Source organism: Callithrix jacchus, chromosome 2 (genome assembly GCF_049354715.1).
Source record: "Callithrix jacchus isolate 240 chromosome 2, calJac240_pri, whole genome shotgun sequence".
NCBI lineage: Eukaryota > Metazoa > Chordata > Mammalia > Primates > Cebidae > Callithrix > Callithrix jacchus.
In genome coordinates this window covers 41,647,684-41,671,482 of record NC_133503.1, presented here as the reverse complement: position 1 = coordinate 41,671,482, position 23,799 = coordinate 41,647,684, and the positions used below count along the sequence as shown (strand labels likewise).

Genomic DNA, 23,799 nt, shown 5'->3' with positions numbered 1-23,799 from the left:
CATCATTCTAGAAGTTTAAACCAGAAGTTCTGAACTTTTTGTGGGATATAAGCCTTCTGATGAAAGCTGTTCTGAACTTTCTTCACAACAAAAAAGGAAACAGACACAGACATTCAAAAATTTACAATTTTAGGGGTTTCATGAACTTTCTGAAGTTCGTTGTTTAAACTATAAAGAAGTGACAAATTACTACTTTGTAGGTTAGAGGGCAAAAGTTGTCCTGGTCCATCCATATATGTATCCATCCATCTGTCCGCCCACCCACCCACCCACCTGCCCAGTATCAACTATATACTGAGTGCAATGTCCATGGAAGACTGCTAAGAACTAGTCTTTAAAGATATCCAGCTTCTAGAGGCTGGGCCTGGTGGTTCATGCCTGTAATCCCAGTACTTTGGGCGGCTGAGGCAGGTGGATTGCTTTAGCCCAGGGGTTGAGAACAGCCTGGGCAACATGGCAAAACCCCATCTCTACAAAGTATACAAAAACTAGCCAGGTTTGATGGCACGTGTCTGTAGTCCTAGCTACTTAGAGGAGGGGGAGTGCTGAAGGGGAGGATCACTTGAGCTCAGTGATTGCACCACTGTACTCCAGCCTGGGCGACAGAGCAAGACCCTGTCTAAATCAATCAATCCAGCTGCTAATCATCATCTTACTTTCCTTCAAATCCTTACCCCTGCTTCTAATTTCCTTGCGCATTTTCTGGGTTTCTTTTTTTTTTTTTTTTTTTTTTTGGTGGTTGTCATTTTGAACAGCCTTTGAATAGCCATTTTTCTGTTTTGCTCACACCCTTTCTTAGTTTTCTTTCCTGTTCTCTAGGTTTCCCCCTCTTCTAAATACCAGTTGGAAAATTGTTTTCTTCCTCCTTCTATTGCCCTTTGATTTTTCAGTATCCAAAGAATATATATATACTTTTGTGACATCATGGTCCATCTCCATGGAAACCATTGTGATATTATAAAGATTATATAAAATCCAGCTGAGTCTGCAAAGTAGCCAATAGCAGGAAGGAAGAGAGAAGGAATCATGGGACTAAGAGGTGGGGGATGTTCATGCTTGTCAACTGAAGATATACAGATCACTCTGGGGCGAGGCAATGAAGACATACAGATCACCCTGGGGTGAGGCAATGAAGATATACAGATCACTCTGGGGCGAGGCAAGGCATTTACTCTTAATGTGGTAGGAAAACTCCAATTTTCCAAGATTATTTGGAGAGAATAGATTTTCCCCTATTCCCTTCCTGGGCTAATTAAATGACTTCCTGAGCTTGTTTTAGAAAAGCATTTCCGCCCCGATGCTGCTATTGAATTCTAGTTTCAGTTCGTAGGGAAAGAAGCAAGAACAGAAACCAAAGGAGGCAAATGGGAGGCAGCAAAAGAACCGGCACTGAGGCTTCCAGAAGATCAGCATCAGTCAACTTCGGGCACACCTTAAGTGCCTCCTTAGGAAAAGACAAGGCCAAACATCTACTATTTGGTCTCCAGAGTCGGCCAGTTTCAGAACACTAGGCTTCAGGAATAAACAGCAAGGATACTCTGGGTTCATGACAACCCATACAAGAGAGAGTCTGGGAGAGAAGTGCCTTGGAAGAAAACAGAACTTAAAAGCAATCTGGCCTCTCCAATTACCAAAGCTCTCCCATGCTACTCTTAAAGAACACCCCAGTACTCCTGCCCTCTGCCCATCCAACCAAAGCTTCCAAGATTACTTCAGTTTCTGCACTTCATACTGGCAACAAGACTCTCTTCCCTTTTGTGGGTTCCTGCAGGTATGAAAGGACCTAGTGTGGATAAAGCACTCTGCACAGAGCCACGCACAGAGCAAATGCTCAGTGCAGGCTAGTCGGTAGGAGACCCTGGATTGGGACTGCTCGGCAAGATCCCCTTCCAGTAAAAACCTAGTAAAACCAGATGGCCCTTACCACCTACCTAAGCTTCAGAAAAAATCAAAGGTTTAGAACAAAATTATCAAACTAATTCTCCAAAACGAAAGACCTAGCAAGAATAAAGTAACCAAACTGACAAAACAAGAAGCCAAAACCAGGCCCTCCTACTTTACAGCAAAGCTCTCAGTGGAGCTGTTCTACCAGATGCTCTGAGTCCATCTCCTTCAGTCCTTTCTCCTTTTCCTGGTCGGGTATTCAAACACAGCACAGGTACAGGGGTGGAAACACTTACAATGCAATTTGGGGACTCAGGGAAGAATTAGAGGGGACAAGAGAGGCCCTCCAAACTGGGGGCTAAGAAGTAGGTCACAAGATAACACAGCCTTTGGCTTGGCTGCTGACTCACTGAGTCTTCAAGCCAGCGTTTACTAAAGCATACATCAGACCATGTGCATCAGAACCCTTGGGATGCTTATGCAAATTGCACATTTCTGGGCCCCATGGCAAATCAATTAAAGCAGAATCTCTGGGAGTAGGACCCTGGAACCTGTATTTTCACTAACTCACAGAAAGTTAGGAGCTGTAACTTTTCTGTGCCCAAATGCCTCTGAGTTAAAATGCAAATTTTCATTTACTGATGGAGGAGGGAGGCAGCACCACATACCCCCTCTCCCCTTCTTTCTGCTGTCTTCTGTTTCCACATTAAGGCTTAGCTGCTTAAGGCCTTTGAGAAGCCCCACTTTCTTCATAAATATTACCATGGAATCCCTTCTACCTGCTCCCTCCTCCTCCAGACTCCTGAAATGTTCATAGTACATCCCACATAGTATTCAGGGGTCCTATTTATATGCTGTTCAAATGTGCTAAGCTTTGCTTCTCTATCTAGTTTTTCAGTGTGTTTTGGTTTGGATTATAGCACTTCCTGGCTCGACAACCTTCAGTAACGCCCTTCTGCTTCGTGAATTATAATGATATAAGCTAACACTTAGATCTATTATGAAGCTGCCGTGTGCTTAGAGTATTAGACATATTGATTAATTTGATCCTCAATATCTTAGTTTGTACTATCACTATCTGTACTTTGCAGATGAGAAAATTAAGGCTCAGAGAGGTAAATTAATTTGTGCATGGTCATAATACTAGAACCAAAATTTGAACCCCGCTTGTTTGACTCTGGAGACCAACCCCCTTCCCACTATATCAGGCCTCTATTTAACCAGAGGTGTGACCCTTGCTGACAAGGATGATAACACATGTTGAGCACATGCTAGGCGGCAGACGCTTGTGAATATGCACGTCACACCTCTATTTCCCGGTTCTGTCTTCAGAATGACTATGGAGTCGGTTCTGCTATTATCCTCACTTCACTGATAAAAAACTGAGGCTCAGAAAAGTTAAGTTTCTTGGCCAAAATTAAATATTAATAGCTGGCAGATGATGCAAGTAATCAGAGCCCAGGACATCTGATCCCAGAGTCTGTCGTCTTAACTACTACTCCTGTTGCCTGGCCCAATGCTCTGAACTTCAAAGATGCTAAGTGCTTGTTGGGCTGAATGGCGCCAATGTCCAACACTGAACTGTACCAGGGTCCAATATGCTGTATGAACACAAAAGGTATTGCTGCAATCTGCCTGAGTGGCTCTTCAGCCCAGTGAGCATATACTAAATATAAGCTGCTGGGGACTTGGGCTGACTTCCTGCTAACCAACCACTGTCTCTCAGCTATGCCCCTGTGTACACAATACACCCTGCATACACAACTCATGTCTTCTGCCCTCCTTCGCTCACCATGGACAAGGAGCAAGTGTGTGACTAAGGTCTCTAGTGGCTGACTGTCCCCAAAAGAAGTCTTAACTAAAAGAGGTGAAGACCCCTGGGTAATTTACATTCACTCATTTAACAATGTTTACTGAGCACCTACCACATGCTATAGACACCATGCTAGGTCCTCACTTCTATATTCATAGCACAGAACAAGCAAATAAGATTTTGCTCTCGAGGAGGGACAATCAAGCAATAATCAAGCATATAATGTTGGGTAGTAGGAAGAGGAGAGAGACAGACTAGAGCAGTGGGTGGTGCAAGTGCAATGGCCCTGCGATGGGAAAAAGCTGACGTGACTTTAGAAGAGTGGTGTGCATGTATTTCTGAAAGGGCCTCGTAGTGAGTGTGTCTCTCTCCTCTACTCTGGCGTTGTTGTGCCATAGATAACATGCACACACAAAGGCATTAGTGCCTATGTTCCAGTAAAGCTTTATTTACAAAATGGGTGGTGGGTTGGATTTAACTGGCAGGTCATGGTTTGCTGACCTTACTTGAGAACATAAGGAGGCTGCTGCAGTATGTCAAGTGAGGATGAGAGGAGGTCAGAGAGGGTAGGAACTGGGCCCTGGAGGGCCTTGTAAGTAATTCTCAGAGCAGTGGGAGGCCACTGATAGATTTTAAGCAGGGAATCAAATATGTGGTTTTCATTTTCAAAGATGACTCTTGCTGCTGTGTGAAGGGGTTATGGGAACAAGTGTGGAAGCGAGCAACAAGATGTGTTTGGCAGTCAGTGGAAGCGTCCAGGGGAGATGTGGAGGTGGCCTGGGTTTGGGTGTGGCAGTGACGATGGCTGGGGAAGCTGAAGGACATACCCGACTGCTCTCCTGTTAACCCATTTCCTAGGCAGCCTGGGGGCTCCCCAGTGAGGATATTCTCCATCAGTAAAGGAAACTTGGGACAGCCCTGCCATGAGGTGGTGCTGCGTCAGATACCATGGGAATGAATGGATTCAGCTCCTGTCAAATCTTGTTAAAAGTATCCCTAGAACCCAATTTTAGTGACTGCCATGTGCATTTTCCAGGTATCACGAATCATGTGGCTTCAAGATGACTAATGTTACTGAGAATGTGAGCTATTTCTCTTTCCAATTACTGTCTGTGGTGCTCTTGTTGAAATGGACAGTTTCCCAGTAGATTGGCCAGGGCTGACACTGGAATTATTTCTAGGTATTGCATATCCATTTCCCACTGCACAAAGTCCATGAGCTGACAGCAGTAGCCACTCCAGAGTCACAGTAGGGGCCCCTGGAATCCAAAGGCTTTGCGATTAATCATTACAAAACAACACACTTTCTCCTTCACGGGCCCTTCCCTTTTCCTTATTCATTCTTCTTAATCCTGAAAAACACACACACACACACACACACACACACACACACACACACACACATGCTTTTTTCTGATTGGTTTGATTTAATCTGCCAGCTACACAGCATAAAAATTAAACAGCCCTTGCCTAATATCCCCAGGGTAAACTAACAAGTGATGGAACAAGGAAAAAGACCCGTCTGCCTGACAGAATAAATAATAGTGTTCTTCTGTAATGCCTCATTTTCTCCTATAGAAGTGAGGGGTGGGGAGGAAGAGGGTCTATGTAAGCATTTTTCTTTGGAAAGAAGACCTAATAACATATTTGCAGCTAACCCAATTGAGAAAATGTGCTAACATTTCATCAGGTCCATTTTCTACTGCAGCTCAGAGGTGTTTTCTTTCAGGTTTAATTTGGCCTTCTGCTCCTCAGGGAATTTGAAAGGTCACTGTCAAGGCTGGTTAAAAACAAACCAGTTACAGTGAACTCTGCCATGACTCCTAGAGACCACAGGAAGGCTTGAGTAAGGCCTCTCACTTGTTCCACCAAACTTCCCTTCTGCTCTCATCTACCAACACATATAGGATTTATAATGATTACCATGCTGTGGATGATAGCAGATACAGAACCTGCTAGGTGACAGGTGGCGGATTGGATTTGACCGGCAGGTCATAGTTTGTTGACCTTATTTGAGAACATGAAGAAGGCTCATGAGGCTGCAGTATGTCAAGTGAGGGCGAGAGGTCAGAGGGGCAAAAACTGGGCCCTGGAGGGTCTTGTAAGTAATTCTCAGAGCAATGGGAGGCCACTGAAGGACTTTAATGAGATTTCCATTTTTCAAAGATCACTCTCGCTGCTGTGTAAAGAAGGGGTGACGGGAGCAAGAGTGAAAGTGACAAGATGTGTCAGGCGGCCAGTGGCAGCGCCCGGGTGAGAGGTAGAGGTGGCTAGGGCTTGGATGTGGCCATGAAGATGGCTGTGGAAGCTGAAGGACATTCTGCTGGGAAAAAAAGGACTTGGTAGTCAACAGTTATCCACGCTTTTCTTCTCTTCTGGTCTTTTTTTCTCCTTTATGCTTAACTATTTAAGCCACTGCAGAAAGACTTAAAAATGAAAGAAGTCAGGAACATAAAATGGTGTAACTTCTCTCTTTTTTTTTTTTTTTTTTTTGGAGACAGAGTTTTGCTCTTGTTGCCCAGGCTGGAGTGCAATGGCGTGATCTCGGCTCACCGCAACCTCTGCCTCCTGGGTTCAGGCAATTCTCCTGCCTCTTGTTTGTGAAACAGTTTGGTGTTTCCTCAAACACTTAAACGCAGAGTTAATATGCCCAAGAGAACTGGAAACCTAGGCCCTCACAAAAACTTAACACACATGTTCACGGCAGCATTATTCAAGTAGCCAAAAAGTAGAAACAATATGTCCATCTACTGATGAATGAGCTTAAATAAAATGTGCCGTATCCATACCATCGCACATAGAAGGAGTAAGGCTCTGACATGCTATAGCATGGATGAACCTTGAAAACATTGTGCAAAGTGAAGAGGCCAGTTTCAAAGATCAGATACTGTATAATTCCATTTGTATGAAACGTCCAGGGCAGGCAAATCTAGGGAGACGAAGTAGAAGCGTGGTTGCCTTGGGCTGGATGGAAATGGGCTGTGGTAAATAGGGCGTGACTGCTAAAAATACGGGGTTTCTTTTGGGGGTGATGAAAATATTCTGGAATTACATAGTGGTGATGGTTGCACAACTCTGAATATACTAAAAGCCACTGAATTGTCCATTTTGAATGGGTAAATTGTATGTTGTGTGGCTATCTTAATTAACTGCTGGAAAATGGAAGGCTGCACTCACAGAACGAAATCACAACTAAGATAGAAGCATATACATAACTTTTGATAGTTTAAACAATTCTGCCCCTGAAAGCAGGAGTCCTTTGTGTTGTCAGAGGGAATGGCTGATTGGAACATGATGAATTCTTGCCCATGTGAGCAGTAAAGTGGGACTTAGAGGACAGATCTTTAAGCCCTGGATTCACCTGCCAATGTAGAAATATCTCAAATCCTGCTCATATACAGGCAGAAGCCCCTTCCCTGCTGACGAAGCAGGGCACAGAAGCCCAAGCAATGCAGCCCATCTGGTTTGTCTTTTGTGAGAGCCATGTCAGGTTACGGCAAGGCTAGGACTCCGCCGCCTGGGCCTATGCTGGGGACAATCACCAGTGAAATGGCTTTGGAACCTTCAGCAGACCCACTGCACCTGCACTGCACCTGCAGTCTGCTGGGGCCTGCAAGCACCAGCCATGGACAGGAGAGGTGGCTGGGCTGGCTGTTAGTGCGCTTTGATTCATAAAGGGCCCAGATGAGAGTTAATGGAGCAAAGATTTAAGGACAGCGCTTGAGGCGTTGAGAACTGTAAAAGGGAATGCAGACTCAGAAGGCCAAAAGTTGTGTGACCTGGGAAACCCCCATGCTCTGTCCCTTGTTCCCCCTTCTGTCTACCCGTGCCTGGTGGATACCTCTGCTATGCTGAATGTAGGGGCTGGGCAGACACAATGACAGCCTCTTTGGATCTGCATACAGTCAAGGGCTGGTCCCCAGGAACCCATCTCTGCTCTGGCCTGGAATGTAAGACCTTTACATATGTAGCCAGGACCCATGGAGGCAGGTGCAGCATCCACTGCCCAGACAAAAGTAAGGAAAAACTCACTGTGAACTATAAGAGCATCAGGGCCTTTTGTGAAGATGGATACAATGATGATGATGGTCTTAATAATAAAAATATTAACTTACTGAATACTTAATATGTGTTGAGTACCATTTTAAACATGTGACGTGTATGATCTCTCAAAGCCACTTCCAAGTTCTGGGCTGGGTCTTCTGCAGGCACAATCTCATTTACTGTGGTAACAACTCAACTCAGAGCTGATTACATTAGTCTACTCTTCAGTGTCTCCCGAAACCAATACACACACACACACACACACACACACACACACTCTCTCACACAGTCTCTTTCTCTTTCTCTCTCAGTTTTTTGCTCTTACCCATTGTATTGAGATTTTCCCTAGGAAGGAAGTTTGAAAATGCCAGTTATTTATGGGCTCCCTTTGCCCCCGCCTCCTGCCCATATCTTTGTGAGGAGATGAGAAACTCACCATTATCGAAGACCGTGCCTGCTGTGAACGAAAGTTCTGAGTCATGTTCAGCTTTGCAGGCATACAAGGCTTTTGCCTTCCGGAATGGTGTGCTGTGTGAAAACAGGAGTTTATTTAACATTTTTGAAAAAACCCTTAGAAAGCCCCAGACATTTAATCTCTTTTCTTCCTTTTCCCTGTAAGCACCTAGTCCCCTCTCGTGGGAAGTGCCTGGCAAGGCAGCCAGATGGCAAGACGTGAGGTGGGAAAGCTGCAAAGGTCACAGGAGAAAAACGAGAAAAATTCAGAGAAAAGCCATAAGCTTCAAGAAAGCACCCTTCTTGTGGGGTCACCTTGTGCCATGTTAAAACTTTACCTGGGAGTTATAACAGCCAAACAACAGGAGGGCAGGCTGGGCCCCCCCTTTTTTTTGGAAGCCAAAGTGATGGGGGAGGGGAGGGAGGCAGGGGCAGGAAAAAAGTTCCAAGCTGCTCTGGGGAACACACTCCCAACAGACCCTGTTGAAAGCTGGCAATGCTCAGCGAGTCAAAAAGGAGGAATTCCAACAAAGCCAAGTTTCAGTTCCAGGCCACGGGTGGACATGAGTTCCCCCAGATGTTCTTGATTTCTTACCAGGCTGGGTCTTGCTGGTGGGGCAGGATTCCAGAACTGGAGCTCTCCAACCCTCAGGGGAGGGAACAGACAAGGTGTGTGAGGGCAACTACACATGTGTGTGCATGAGTACACATGTGCACCTGTATGGGGAGTGTGGGGAGGAGGGAGAAGGGAGAGGGACACGAGGCGTTTTGTTTTTGCTCTTCTCATGTCAGGTGAGTGTTGACAATTACTCTCACTGTGCGTTCGAATCATCTGAGGAGCATTTAGAAAATGCAGATGTTCAGCTTCTACCCAGATGTGCAGATATTACATAGGCATCGGTATTTTTAAAAAGCTCTCCAAGTGATTCCAATGTGCAATGAGGGTTGAGAACCACTGTTCTAGAGCAGAGAGTGGTAAACTTTTTCTGCAAAGGGCCGGGTGGTAAATATTTTAGGCTTTGTGAGCCACATGGTCTCCATTGTGCAGGGCCATCAGAGTAAAGGTTATCTAGAATTTATTGCTGGGGCGCATTTACTGTTGTTCCCTCTGGTTTTCTTGGAGCCAATATATAATGGCCAGGTGGGAAATCATTAGGAAAGTGGGAGAAAATGAAGTGGGACCCCCGGGAATAAAGGAAAGAAGTGTCTTTAGTATTCCTCAGCTCCAACAGGAAAACACATCTTCCTGTCTAATTATGATTAAATAATAAAGTTCAGGACAAGGGGCATAGTCTGTGATCCAAAGAAACCAAGTCTGTGTGTTGGCCAGCAAGGGTCAAACATCCTTTGTGCACCTTTCCAGGGAGGAACATAAGAGGCTTTTCTTGGGGGTGCTGGGAAGCAGAGAGGAGGAGTGACTTAGCTGTGAAAAGTGCTAAAACAGATAAAAGACTATACTGACAGGCAAATGGAACCTGTTAGGACATTGAAGGTGAAAGGAGGCTCCAGTTCACATTAGCCAGGGTCTCAGAGACCAGGTTTTGAGGCAGTATTTCTGCCTTTTGAGGTTAGGGCAGAGCAGGTGGGTAAAAAGCAAAGAGACCAGGGAAGGGGGAATAAAAACTAAGGGAAACAGCATCGGAGGCAAGGCTCCTCTGGCTGGATTTTTGCAGACATTACTAATTAATCTCGTTAAATAAAGGTAATAGGACAATACAGGGGCAAGCTGGGAAAGCAGCAGAGGTATTTGGCAGGCAGAAATAAAAGGGAATCGTCTTAGGTGCCCAAGATTATCATTTAAAAGGAGTAACATTCCATTGATATTAGGTTTTTGGAATTGAGTAATGAAGTGGTAATAACTAGTATATTACAAAAATAACAGGCTAGGCACTGTGGCTCACACCTGAATCCCAGCACTTTGGGAGGTGGGAGGATTGCTTGAGCCCAGAATTGAAGACTGGACTACTAGGAGACCTCCATCTCTACAAAAGATAAAAAAATTAGCCAGGCATGGTGGGACACGCCTGGAGTCCAGGTTACTTGGGAGGCCGAGGCAGGAGGAATGCTTGAGCCCAGGAGGGTGAGGTTGCAGTGAGCTGAGATTGCACCACTGCACTCTAGTCTGGGCCATGTAAGATCCTGTCTCAAAAAAAAAAAAATAATAATAATAATTAAAACAAAGGCCAAGAAAGGGCCTTGCTTTTTTCTCAAGTTGATAGGTAACCAACAGTCTATGGGACGGCCTTTTCCCTTGAAATCTCCCTCTACTGCCTTAGGATAGGCACAAAAATGGGAGAAATGACGGGGCCATTCCTGTTCCCCAAGAGTAGGGTTGCCAGATAAAATACAGGACACCTAGCTAAATTTGGATGACAGATTAAACAATAAATATTTCTTTTCTTTTTTTTTTTCTTGAGCCGGAGTTTCGCTCCTGTTACCCAGGCTGGAGTCCAATGGCGCGATCTCCGCTCACTGCAACCTCCGCCTCCTGGGTTCAGGCAATTCTCCTACCTCAGCCTCCTGAGTAGCTGGGATTACAGGCATGCGCCACTGTGCCCAGCTAATTTTTTGATTTTTAGTAGAGACGGGGTTTCACCATGTTGACCAGGATGGTCTCGATCTCTTGACCTTGTGATCCACCTGCCTCGGCCTCCCAAAGTGCTGCGATTACAGGTGTGAGCCCGGCCCAAATATTTCTTTAGTATACGTTATGTCCCAAATATTGCATGGGACATTTGTATACAGAAACATCTGTGTTGTTTATCTACCATCTAAATTTAACTGGGTATGCTGTATTTTTTATTTTATTCGCTAAATCTGGCAACCCTACCAAAAAAGTCTTATCTTCTTAAAAGCTTGTCAGACCGACAAGTCAAGTACCCTATAACTCCTTCTCGAAGGCCTTAAGTGGTTTGCTTTAGGTAGGGTTCCTACCAAAACAGACAAATCCTGTTGGCAGAGAGATTATGTTTGTAGGTTTTGGCTCTGATTAAAAAAAATAAAAAATCTCCACCAGGCATCATTGGTTCTTTGGCTTCCTGCTCTCCACAGTGCATCTCAAAACTGGATACAGAGAGCCTGGGGTAGTTTTCGGCTGCTCTGGTCACAGAGCCCTTTGGACCTCAGCAGGGCCTTTATGGGCATGAATATGTTTGGATCTTCCTGCTAGTTTTCTTTTAATTTTCGCCTCTGAGCATGGCACAAGGCCTGGAAAGCACTCAGAGGAGTTTTCCTCAAATGCCCTTGCAAGCCTTGCAAAATGATGACCCATTCTCTATCATATGGCACTACAGGGAGGTGGGGCCAGCTAGACTGGCAAGTGGCGAGGGGTTGATCATTTAGGCATAATTTCCAGGGACCCCTATGCAAATACGAGTTATGGGTTTGGGACTATAGGCTTTTTGTGGGGAGGGGTGAGCAAGTGGAAGAAAAAGGAACTGTGGAGGGAATGTGTCTCCCACACCCTTTCTCTACTGTGCTGCAAAAGGCATCTTCATTCCTGAGCCTGAACAAACAAACTCTACAAATGGTTTGAAGAGGGGACAGTGATATAGTTTGGCTCTGCGTCCCCACCTGAATCTCATCTGGTAGCTCTCATAATTCCCATGCTGTGTGAGGGGCTTGGTGGGAGATGACTGAATCATGGGGGAGGATCTTTCCTGTGCTGTTCTCGTGATAGTGAATGGGTCTCATGAGATCTGATGGTTTTAAAAAATGGGAATTTCCCTGCCCAAACTCTCTTTTTGCCTGCCGCCATCCATGAAAGATGTGGCTTGCTCCTCCTTGCCTTCTGCCATGATTGTGAGGCCTCCCCGGTCATGTGGAACTGTAAGTCTGTTAAATACCTTTTGCTTCCCAGTACAGGGTATGTTTTTTATCAGCGGCATGAAAACAGACTAATACAGACAGGAAGCAATTTCCAGAGGAGACATCATTCAGTTCATGGGGCCACTGATTAGGGCCAATTCAGTATTTACTTTTAAAGGCTTTGCTCAGGGAAGAAAATCTGAAGCTTCATGCTCTGGAAGTGGATTTGGGGGAGGCCCCCCTGGACCTGAATAATGGGTGTATATCACCACCTCTTTGCTATACACTGCAGTGTATGGGTTTTGGTCCTCTCCATTCCTCTGATGGGCTAGCTCCCCAGCAGTGTTGCTATCTGTGCTCACCTGGGAAAACACATTTAGCCCAACTCTGCCTTGACTCTTTTTTTTTTTTTTTTTTTTTGAGATGGAGTCTTGCTCTGTCACCCAACTTGGAGTGCAATGGTGCAATGTCTGCAAACTCCATCTCCCAGGTTCAAGCAATTCTCCCACCTCAGCCTCCTGAGTAGCTGGGATCACAGGCGCCTGCCCCCATGCCCAGCTAATTTTTGTATTTTTAGTAGAAACAGGGTTTTACCATGTTGGTCAGGCTGGTCTTGAACTCCTAACCTTGGGTGATATGCCTGCGTCAGCCTCCCAAAGCGCTGGGATTATAGGCGTGAGCCACTGCACCTGGCCTGCCTTGACTATTTCAAGAAGGCAGCTTCCTAAAGGTGTCCAAATTGTACAATTCTAACAATGGCCAGGGGAGGAGGTATTGAGTAACTGTGACCCCAGACACACAAGATGAGCTGATTGTATTGCCACTGTCCTCTGCCAGTCTGGAAGTGCTTTGAGAGGTAGGAAGGAGTAGGAAGGAAAAACAGTATGGAAATATTTTGGGAGATGAAAAGGAGTGAAGAGGTAGAGATACTTCATAAAAAATAGGGCCCCAAAGCTCAGACACACAAAAAAGTGAGTACCATCAAGGCGGAGAGATTTTAGCTGAGTGATTCCACTGTCTTGAGTCTCTTAACTCATTTTGTCCGAGGGGCCAATATTTTGAAAATTTTACTCCTTTTTGATAAAAATGAAGGAACTGCATTCTCCTAAAGCTCAAGTTTCTCTAATGAGCAAGTGAGGCATTTTGGAAGCTGACGTGTCTGTGGTCACTTAGTTTCCTCTGGTTCAGGTCCTCATGTTCTAATGAGAATAATCCATGTCGTTTCTGGTATCTTAGAAAGTTAATATCTCCCAAAGTGCCCAGAAGATGTCCAAGAAATGACTGGAAAATTACTAAAATGTCAGGAAGACATGACCTGAAATTTCTCTTATTTATAGAATGAGAAAAAAAGAATATACTGAAAAGCTCCTTCCCATCATCCAGGACAAAGCCAGGTAGAAAGCTATATAAAACCTAAAAGAGCAAGCCAGGCTCTAGGCTGGGAGCTGCATTAAAACTCAAAGTTAGGGTTACCCACTTGTTTGGAGGAAAGAGTGCTGAGCTGAGGGGGAGTAGTCCTGAATTCTGGATTGGCTCTTAGTCATGTAATTGTGTCCAAGGCACCGCGCTGTGCTTTAGCTTTCTTTTTCTACAATAGGGTTCGGCCCATTTCTCAGTCTCACATGAGGATAGAATGCAATTATAGATGTGTAAGTGCCTAGTAGGGAATAAAGTAATGTATGTATCTGTATATATATAAATAGCATGGGATTTTCTTTTTTTCTAAAAGTGAAACTCGTCTTCATAAATTATTTAAGCCTCTCTGCTGCATCCACCCTTTGGAGAAAAAGATGGAAGAGAAAATACTCCCAAAGCCCAAAATGCTTCTGATGCTTATAAATGGGCTCTACCATTTGGTTGTCTGAAAGCTGAGACTAAGCTTGAGAGAGAAACATGCTCAGGAGCTCCACAGCAGAGAAATTCTGCAGGAGCCCTACTCATTCTTCTGGTTGTAAAGAGCTCTTTTCTCCAAAGAGCACAAGAGCAAAGAACTTAAGTGTGGAAGTCACAAAAGCAGGGAAAATTACAGCATGGCCCTGAGAAGGGAACTAGGTCAAGCTGCTCTCCCTCAGAGAGGGGTAGTGTCTGTTCCCAGGACAGCTCAGGCTTCATGACACACAGAGACAGAAGCATGCTGGGAGCATGGATGGCTCTGAGAGTATATGGTGGACAAGGAGGCATAAACCATGAGCACTTTAAGAAAAACTGCTTCGTCTCTCTAGCTTTTATTCTGTGTTCTATTTGTCTCTACCCAGTGGCTCTGGTCTCAGTGACTTGGTGTCAGTGCTCAGGCCCAAGGGGCCCAACCCCACAAATAAGCGTTGCCTGATGCTACCTGATAAAAATGAGAGAAGGCTGGCATGTGTCTCAACACTGTTCCCTCTTATGTTATCTTAACCAAAGCACAGAGGACACACATAACTGAGAGAGCCATCAAAACCAGAGTCTGATTCAGGAGGTGCTCCTTCCCCTAACTCTAGGCACCAGAGAGATTAATTCAGAAACGACTCAGGGTGCAAAAGGGTGTGAAAAATGCCATGCTGGTTCATGCAAATGGTCCCTTTTAGCTCTGGTCTCTTAGGAGGGAACCACAGGAGAGCAGAGGCAACCCCCTGTTGTCCCTGGCCAGCTTTGGATAAACGGGAACAGATTGGTCATCATCCGAGATTTTACCTGGAGTCTTCATGAATCGCTTCTTCTGGCCTGTCAAAAAGCAAGTGCAGGTTTGGATGGCAGGGAACAAAGTTGACGAGGAGGCTGAACACTGCATGAAGAGAGGACCAAGCCAATGAGAGAACAACGGCAGCAACAGAAAACCAAACAAACCCTGCAACAGACCTGACGGGGGATGAGTCGCTGGACGTGGATGAGGTGGGCATAGGGCTGGATGGCGCCGAGAACATGGGCCAAGATGGCGAGAGGGGTGAAGTTGGGCTTGGATTCGGGGGGCTGCAAGACATAACAACCAGAAAACTTGTCAGCACACAGGGAAACCACAATGGGAGCACAGGAGGTCATGGGAGGCCAGATGACGGAAAGCTGGGCAGAGCAGAGGAGCACTGACACCCAGGGACGTGCTGTTAGGGCCATGTCACCTTCCTCCAGACCAAACCTCCGTGTCCAAGTAACGCCTGCTCTGTAATTCCTCGGAGCATAAACAAGCTTTGCCCTGCAGAACAACTGCTTTTCAGGTGATAGAAGCTTCTTCGATCATGTCCATTGGTGACAAATGCCCTGAGCCCATGCACATGAGTTCCACACCCACCTCCTATCACCAGCCTTGTTCTGATGCAGGGCTAGCTTATAATGGGCCTTCAGCTTCCACTGTTGTGGGAGTGTTTTTCAAGTTATGTCTCAGCAGAAATGACCATTTTTTTTTCCTTTTGGGCCACAAAGGCCATTCAGTGAGAAAATAATTTCCTGTTTGCATTTTTAACTAGATGGACTGTGTGCCACTGGAGATCCGAAGTACTGCATGAAGACAGCGATAGCCGATGGACGTGAATACGGACACATCTCTTGGGAGGCGGTGTGCAATTACCAGCAGAAGGCGGTTCCTCTGAGGTTTACTGCCCAGGCTTGCCCTTTCTCCTTTCGTGGAATTTGGGCATTATGATGCTCAAAGAAAAAGCCCCAGAGGGAAGGCAATGAAAAAAATGAACTGAAACCTTCAATTTGCCCATTTTGTTCTTTGACGGGTGGCTAATCAAAAGTTTGGAGAGGAAAGGTTGAAATTACTCTCTGAAATGTGGCTTGTGGATTTTAATTGGTTGTGCTAGCCCTTTGACTTATTTCCACAAATTACACAAGCACCTTCACAACTCTGAAATCATAAATCACAGTGCAAACACCAATGGCTGACAGAAACCAGTTCAGCCACACCACTTGCCTCCCCTGAATCTCAGCTGACTGCTGGACTGTTTGAACCAAGCATTTCATGGGGGTGAAAATGACAGAAATCCAGTTCAAGGGGAACACACTTTCTAAGCGTACCACAATGTAGCAAGAGCACAAAAATATCCTGCTTACTGGGACTTCCCTAGGGTTATACCAATTCAGACATGAGACCCCATAATAGCCCCAATTACCTACTGTTGTAACATAAACAGCTATAGACAAATAACAGCAAAAACCACAGTGTGAGTACATCAGAGAGGCTCAAACCAATGTGACTGATAAACAGTTTGTTCAATTCCATTATGCATATTATATTTCTAGAATACAAATTCCATGAGGAAGAGGCTTTTGTTTTGCTTACTGCTATATATCCAATGTCTAAAATAGTGTCTGTAGGTATTATATTTAACAAGTCATTATTGAGTAAATTAATGAATCTCATTTACCCACCTGATAAGCTCACAAACAGGTACTACTATAATTCTCATTTTGCAGATGTGGAAACCTAAGCTGAGGCCTCCCTAAGGATGCCCAGCCTATAAGTGATAGGGCTGAGGTTCAAACCCCATCCGCCGAATGGAAGCCCAGGGCTCTGGCAGCCAGTGCACTGCCTCTGAGATAGCAGGACTTGCCCTGCTCCTCTAGGCTGTGCCAAGTTTTTTACAGACTCAGTCATAGCATTAGAATTCTTCTTAACCACCGATTCATGGGTTTCCTTTAGACACCTACCCTATTTGCAAGGGAAAATGAGAATACAGTGACAGAATCACAGTAAGACTCAACATCTTGCAAATTCCAACAAAATCCCCAATCCTGCCTCCAGCATTCGGTCTGGTGGATTCATACAGCAGACAGAATTCATATAAGAGAATAAATAAAATTTAGAAAGTATGACTTTTAAAACAATTTTTTCTTAATCCAGCAAAAACTAGTCATGGAGCACTTAGCATGTTCAAGACAGTAAGTGCTATTTGCCAAGATCCCTTGACTTCAAGAGCTTAAACTGTATTTGACAAGAGGCAACAGATTTAAAAACAACAGTAATGTAAGACAGTAAGATCCATCAGCTGAGGGCTATTATTAGCTTAATACCTGGCTCCCACTTGACTCTGTCTCCAGTCCTAGGAAAAGTGTCAGCTCCTTTCTACTGTGCAGTCTCCATTTTCTCCCACAGTTGCTGCTAGTCAGAGAAGCCTCACTTTCTCAGCGCTCACACCACAACCCCACCCCTCCAGACAATGACCTAGTAGAACAACCTAGTAGGCAAGGCCTGGCAGCAACTTTCAAACCACAGCCCAGCCCAGGGACAATTTGGAGGTTCAAGACAACAGCCCAGACCCAGGGGCTTGTACCAATCTGTTCTTTTGGTCAGTGGTTACCACGGGACAATTAAGAAGTCCTTCCAACTTTTTTTTTATGACTTTAATAAATAGGAAACACCTCCAGCTTCCTAGTCCATCTGTACCAAGAATTATGCCTTTGGCTAATGGCATAGTTGGGAACATACTCTGTGAATACAATGTGGGTTCTAAATGTTTTTCACATCCTCAGATATCTAAGTGGTTCTTGGCCAGAAGTACATGGCTGGAATTACCTGGGGGTGCGGCTGGAATGCAGGGTATTCGTAACTATTATAAGAACTTACTCCTTAATCCCTGTGTCAATTGCCATAGTATCAACTGCAATTATTATTAATATTATTATTTTTTTGAGACGGAGTTTCGCTCTTGTTACCCAGGCTGGAGTGCAATGGTGCGACCTCGGCTCACTGCAATCTCCACCTTCCGGGTTCCAGCGATTCTCCTGCCTCAGCCTCCCGACAGCTGGGATTATAGGTGCCCACCACCACACCTGGCTAATTTTTTGTATTTTTAGTAGAGATGGGGTTTCACCATGTTGGTCAGGCTGGTCCTGAACTCCTGACCTCAGGTGATCCACCCACCTCAGCCTCCCAAAGTGCTGGGATTACAGGCGTGAGCCACTGTGCCCGGCCTCAACTGCATTTTTTAATAACAGAATTTCATTTGTTTATGTTTTAGCCATAGCAGTAACATTTGCTATAAAGTGACCACATTGTATCATTTGATACCACCGTATTTTAATTGGTATAATAATAAAATGCATACTCCATAGTACTTCAGTGGTTTGTTTTTTAATTATACTTTAAGTTCTGGGATACATATGCAGAACATGTAGGTTTGTTACATAGGTAGACATGTGCCATGGTGGTTTGTTGAACCCATCAACCTATCATCTACATTAGGTATTTCTCCTAATGCTATCCCTCCCCTACCCCCAGCCCCTGACAGGCCCTGGTGTGTGATGTTCGCCTCTCTGTGTCCATTTGTTCTCATTGTTCAACTCCCACTTATGAGTGAGAACATGTGGTGTTTGATTTTCTTTTCCTGTGTTTGTTTGCTGAGAGTGATGGTTTCCAGTTTCATCCATGTCCCTGCAAAGGACATGAACTCATCCTATTTTGTGGCTGCATAGTATTCCATGGTATATGTGTGCCACATTTTCTTTATCCAGTCTACCACTGATGGGCATCTGGGTTGGTTCCAAGTCTTTTCTATTGTGGATAGTGCTGCAATAAACGTATGTGTGCATGTGTCTTTATAGCAGAATGATTTATAATCCTTTGGGTATATACCTAGTACGGGTATTGCTGAGTCAAATGGTATTTTAGTTCTAATCACCACACTGTCTTTCACAATGGATGAATGAATTTCCACTCCCACCAACAGTGTAAACAAATTCCTATTTCTCCACATCCTCTCCAGCATCTGTTGTTTCCTGACTTTTTAATGATTGCCATTCTAACTGGGGTGAGATGGTATTTCATTGTGGTTTTGATTTATATTTCTCTTATGATCAGTGATGATGAGCTTTTTTCCATATGTTTGTTGGTCACATAAATGTCTTCTTTTGAATAGCGTCTGTTCATATCCATTGCCCACTTTTTGATGGGGTTGTCTGTCTTTTCTTGTAAATTTATTTAAGTTCCTTGTAGATTCTGGATATTGGCCCTTTGTCAGATGGATAGATTGCAAAAATTTTCTCCCATTCTGTAGGTTACCTGTTCACTCTGATGATAGTTTCTTTTGCTGTGCAGAAGTGCTTTAATTAATTAGAATCTATTTGTCAATTTTGGCTTTTGTTGCCATTGCTTTTGGTGTTTTAGTCAGGAAGTCTTTGCCATGCCTATGTCCTGAATGGTATTGCCTAGGTTTTATTCTAGGGTTTTTATGATTTTAGGTCTTATGTTTAAGTCTTTAATTCATCTTAATTTTTGTATAAGGTATATGGAATGGGTCAGTTTTAGTGTTTTGCATATGGCTAGCCAGTTTTCCCAACACCATTTATTAAATAGGGAATCCTTTCCCCATTGCTTGTTTTTGTCAGGGTTGTCAGAAATTAGATGGTCGTAGATGTGTGGCATTATTTCTGAGGCCTCTGCTCTGTTCCACTGGTCTATATATCTGTTTTGGTACCAGTACCATGCTGTTTTGGTTACTGTGGCCTTGTAGTATAGTTTGAAGTCAGGTAGTGTGATGCTTGTAGCTTTGTTCTTTTTGCTTAGGATTGTCTTGGCTATATGGGCTCATTTTGGTACCAGATGAAATTTAAAGTAGTTTTTTTCTAATTCTGTAAAGAAAGTCAATGGTAGCTTGATGGGGATAGCACTGAATCTAAATTACTTTGGGCAGTATAGCCATTTTCATAATATGGATTCTTCTTATTCATGAGCATGGAATGCTTTTCCATTTGTTTGTGTTCTCTTTTATTTCCTTGAGCAGTGGTTTGTAGTTCTCCTTGAAGAGGTCCTTCACATACCTTGTGAGTTGTATTCCTAAGTATTTTATCCTCTTTGGAGCAATTGTAAATGGGAGGTCACTCATGATGTGATTCTGTTTGTCTATTACTGGGTGTATAGAAATGCTTGTGATTTTTGCACATTGATTTTTGTATCCTGAGACTGCTGAAGTTGCTTATCAGCTTAAGGAGATATGGGGCCGAGATAATGGGGTTTTCTATATATACAGTCATGCCATCTGCAAACAGAGACAATTTGACTTCCTCTATTCTTATCTGAATACCCTTTATTTCTTTCTGTTGCCGGATTGCCCTGGCCAGAACTTCCAATACTATGTTGAATAGGAGTAGTGAGAGAAGGCATCCTTGTCTTGTGTCGGTTTTCACAGGGAATGCTTCCAGCTTTTGCCCATTCAGTATGATACTGGCTGTGGGTTTGTCATAAATAACTTTTATTATTTTGAGTTACATTCCATCGATACCTAGGTTATTGAGAATTTTTAGCATGAAGGGCTGTTGAATTTTATCAAAGGCCTTTTCTGCCTCTATTGAGATAATCATGTGGTTTTTGTCTTTGGTACTGTTTATATGATGGATTATGTTTATTGTTTGCATATGTTGAACCAGCCTTGCATCCTAGGGATGAAGCCGACTTGATTGTAGTGGATACACTTTTTGATGTGCTGCTGGATTTTGTTTGCCAGTATTTTATTGAAAATTTTCACATCGATGTTCATCAGGGATATTGGCCTGAAATTTTCTTTTTTTGTTGTGTCTCTGCCAGGTTTTGGTATCAGGATAATATTGGCCTCATACAATGAGTTAGGGAGGAGTCCCTCTTTTTCTATTGTTTGGAATAGTTTCAGATGGAATGGTACTAGCTCTTTGTACCTCTGGTAGAGTTTGGCTGTGAATCTGTCTGGTGCTGGGCTTTTTTTGATTGGTAGGCCATTAATTACTGCCTCAATTTCAGAGCTTGTTATTGGTCTATTCAGGAATTCAGCTTCTTCCTTGTTTAGTCTTGGAAAGGTGTATGCATCCAGGAATTTATCCATTTCATCTAGATTTTCTAGTTTATTTGAATAGAGGCATTTACAGTATTCTCTGATGGTAGTTTGTATTTCTGTGGGATATCCCTTTTATCATTTTTTTTATTGCATCTATTTAATTCTTCTGTCTTTTATTCTTTATTAGTGTGGCTAGCAGTCTATTTTGTTAATCTTTTCAAATAGCCAGCTTCTGGATTCACTGATTTTTTGAAGAGTTTTTGTGTCTCTATCTCCTTTATTTCTGCTCTGATCTTAGTTATTTCTTGTCTTCTGCTAGCTTTTTAATTTGTTTGCTCTTGCTTCTCTAGTTCTCTAAATTGTGATGTTAGGGTGTCAATTTTAGTTTTTTCCCACTTCTGTGGGCATTTGGTGCTAAAAATTTCCCTCTAAACACTGCTTTAGCTGTGTCAAAGACATTCTGTTACACTGTATCTTTGTTCTCATTGGTTTCAAAGAACTTCTTTATTATTGCCTTAATTTCATTACTTACCCAGTAGTCATTCAGGAGCAGGTTGTTCAGTTTCCATGTAGTTATGCGGTTTTGAGTGAGTTTCTTAATCCTGAGTTCTAATTTGATTTCAGGGTGGTCTGAGAGACTCTTTGTTATAATTTCCATTCTTTTGCATTTGCTGAGGAGTGTTTTACTTCCAATTATGTGGTCAATTTTAGAATAAGTGTGATGTGGTGCTGAGAAGAATGTATATTCTATTAATCCTTCCCTCCCCTAGCCAAGGGAAGCAACGAGGGACTGTGCTGTGAGGAGCTATGCATTCCAGCCCAGATACTATGCTTTTCCCATGATCTTCACAACCTCAGACCAGGAGATTCCCTTGGGTGCCTAAACCACCAGGTACCTGGGTTTCAAGTACAAAACCGGGCAGCTGTTTGGGCAGACAATGAGCTAGCTGCAGGAGTTTTTTTTTCATACCCCAGTGGAACCTGGAATGCCAACAAGACAGAATCGTCCACTCTCCTGGAAAGGGGGCTGAAGCCAGGGAACCAAGAGGTATAGCTTAGTGGATCCCATCCTCACAGAGTCCAGCAAGCTAAGATCCACTGACTTGAAATTCTTGCTACCAACACAGCAGTCTGAAGTTGACCTGGGACTCTAGAGCTTAGTTGGGGGAGGGGTGTGTACCATTACTAAGGCTTTAGTAGGTGGTTTTCCCCTCACAGTATAAATAAAGCCACCAAAAAGTTTGAACTGGGCAGAGCCTCCACAGTGCCACAAAACCACTGTAGGCAGACTGCCTCTCTAGAGTTCTCCTTTCTGGGCAGAGCATCTCTGACAGATAGGCAGCAGCCCCTGTCAGAGGCTTATAGGTAAAACTCCCATCTCCCTGGGACAGAGCACCTGGGGAAGGGGTGGCTGTGGGTGCAGCTTCAGCAGACTTAAATGTTCCTGCCTGCCAGCTCTGAAGAGAGCAGCGGATCTTCCAGGACAGTGCTCAAGTTTTGCTAAAGGACAGACTGCTTCCACAAGTGGGTCCCTGACCCTGTGCCTCCTGACTGGGAGACACCTCCCAATAGGGGTTGACAGACACCTCATACAGTAGAACTCTGGCTGGCATCTGTCAGGTGCCCCTCTGGAGCGAAGCTGGCAGAGGAAGGAACATGCAGCAATCTTTGCTGTTCTGCAGCCTCTGCTGGCGATAGCCAGGCAAACACGGTCTGGAGTGGACCTCCAGCAAACTCCAGCAGACCTGCAGAAGGGGAACCTGACTGTTAGAAGGAAAACTAACAAACAGAAAGGAATAGCATCAACATCAACAAAAAGGACATCCACACAGAAACCTGATCCGAAGTTCACCAACATCAAAGACCAAAGGTAGATAAATCCATGAAGATGAGGAAAAACCAGCACAAAAAGGCTGACAATTCCAAACATCAGAACACTTCTTCTCCTCCAAAGGATCACAACTCCTTGTCAACTGGAAAACAGAACTGGACAGAGAATGAGCTTGATGAATTGACAGAAGTAGACTTCAGAAGGTGGGTAATAACAAACTCCTCTGAGCTAAAGGAGCATGTTCTAACCCAATGCAGGGAAGCTAAGAACCTTGAAGAAAGGTTACAAAAATTGCCAACTAGAAAAACCAGTTTAGAGAAGAATGTCCTGATGTTTGAGCTGAAAAACACAGCCCGAGAACTTCGTGAAGCATACACAAGTATCAATAGCTAAATGGATCAAGCGGAAGAAAGAATCTTAGAGACTGAAGATCAACTTAATGAAATAAAGTGTGAAGACGAGATTAGAGAAAAAAGAATAAAAAGGAACGAACAAAGCCTCCAAGAAATATAGGACCGTGTGAAAAGACCAAACCTATGTTTGATTGGTGTACCTGAAAGTGATGGGGCAAATGAAACCAAGTTGGAAAACACTGTTCAGGATATTATCCATGAAAACTTGCCCAACATAGCAAGACAGGCCAACATTCAAATTCAGGAAATACAGAGAACACCACAAAGATACTCCTCAAGAAGAGAAACTCCAAGACACATAATCATCAGATTCACCAATGTTGAAATGAAGGCAAAAATGCTAAGGGCAGCCAGAGAGAAAGGTTGGTCACACACAAAGGGAAGCCCATCAGGCTAACAGTGGATCTCGCTGCAGACATATAAGCCAGAAGAGAGTGGGGATATTCAACATTCTTAAAGAAAAGAATTTTCAACCTAGAATTTTGCAGCCAGCCAAACTAAGCTTCATAAGTGAAGGAAAAATAAAATCCTTTACAGACAAGCAAATGCTGAGAGATTTTGCCACCACCAGGCCTGCCTTACAAGAGGTCCTGAAGGAAGCAGAAAATATGGAAAGAAAAAACCAGTACTCGCCACCTCAAAAACATACCAAATTGTAAAGGTCATTAACACTATGAAGAAACTGCATCAACTAACAGGCAAAATAATCAGGTAGCATCATAATGACAGGATCAAATTCACACATAACAATAATAATCTTAAATATAAATGGGCTAAATGCCCCAATTAAAAGACAAAGACTGTCAAATTGGATAAAGAGTCAAGACCTGGCCG

At 43.9% G+C, this 23,799-nt stretch overlaps 1 protein-coding gene across 28 annotated transcripts in view; it reads right to left on the bottom strand.

The window, feature by feature from the left end:
- ARHGAP26 (Rho GTPase activating protein 26) overlaps positions 1 to 23,799 on the bottom strand; it is a 914,282-nt gene that overhangs the window by 6,409 nt on the left and 884,074 nt on the right. For 9 of the 28 annotated variants that reach the window (XM_078362030.1, XM_078362017.1, XM_078362007.1 and 6 more), the window contains 2 exons: positions 14,675 to 14,950; positions 8,178 to 8,269 (listed from right to left, as the gene is read on the bottom strand). The exons of 1 other annotated variant lie outside the window; for it this stretch is intronic. In XM_078362030.1, coding sequence (XP_078218156.1) covers positions 8,178 to 8,269; positions 14,675 to 14,950 — 368 coding nt within the window. Of the gene's footprint in view, positions 1 to 8,177; positions 8,270 to 8,789; positions 8,842 to 14,674; positions 14,951 to 23,799 lie in introns of those variants that run through there. 18 more of the 28 variants (XM_078362085.1, XM_078362083.1, XM_078362080.1 and 15 more) reach the window with 8 other exon arrangements.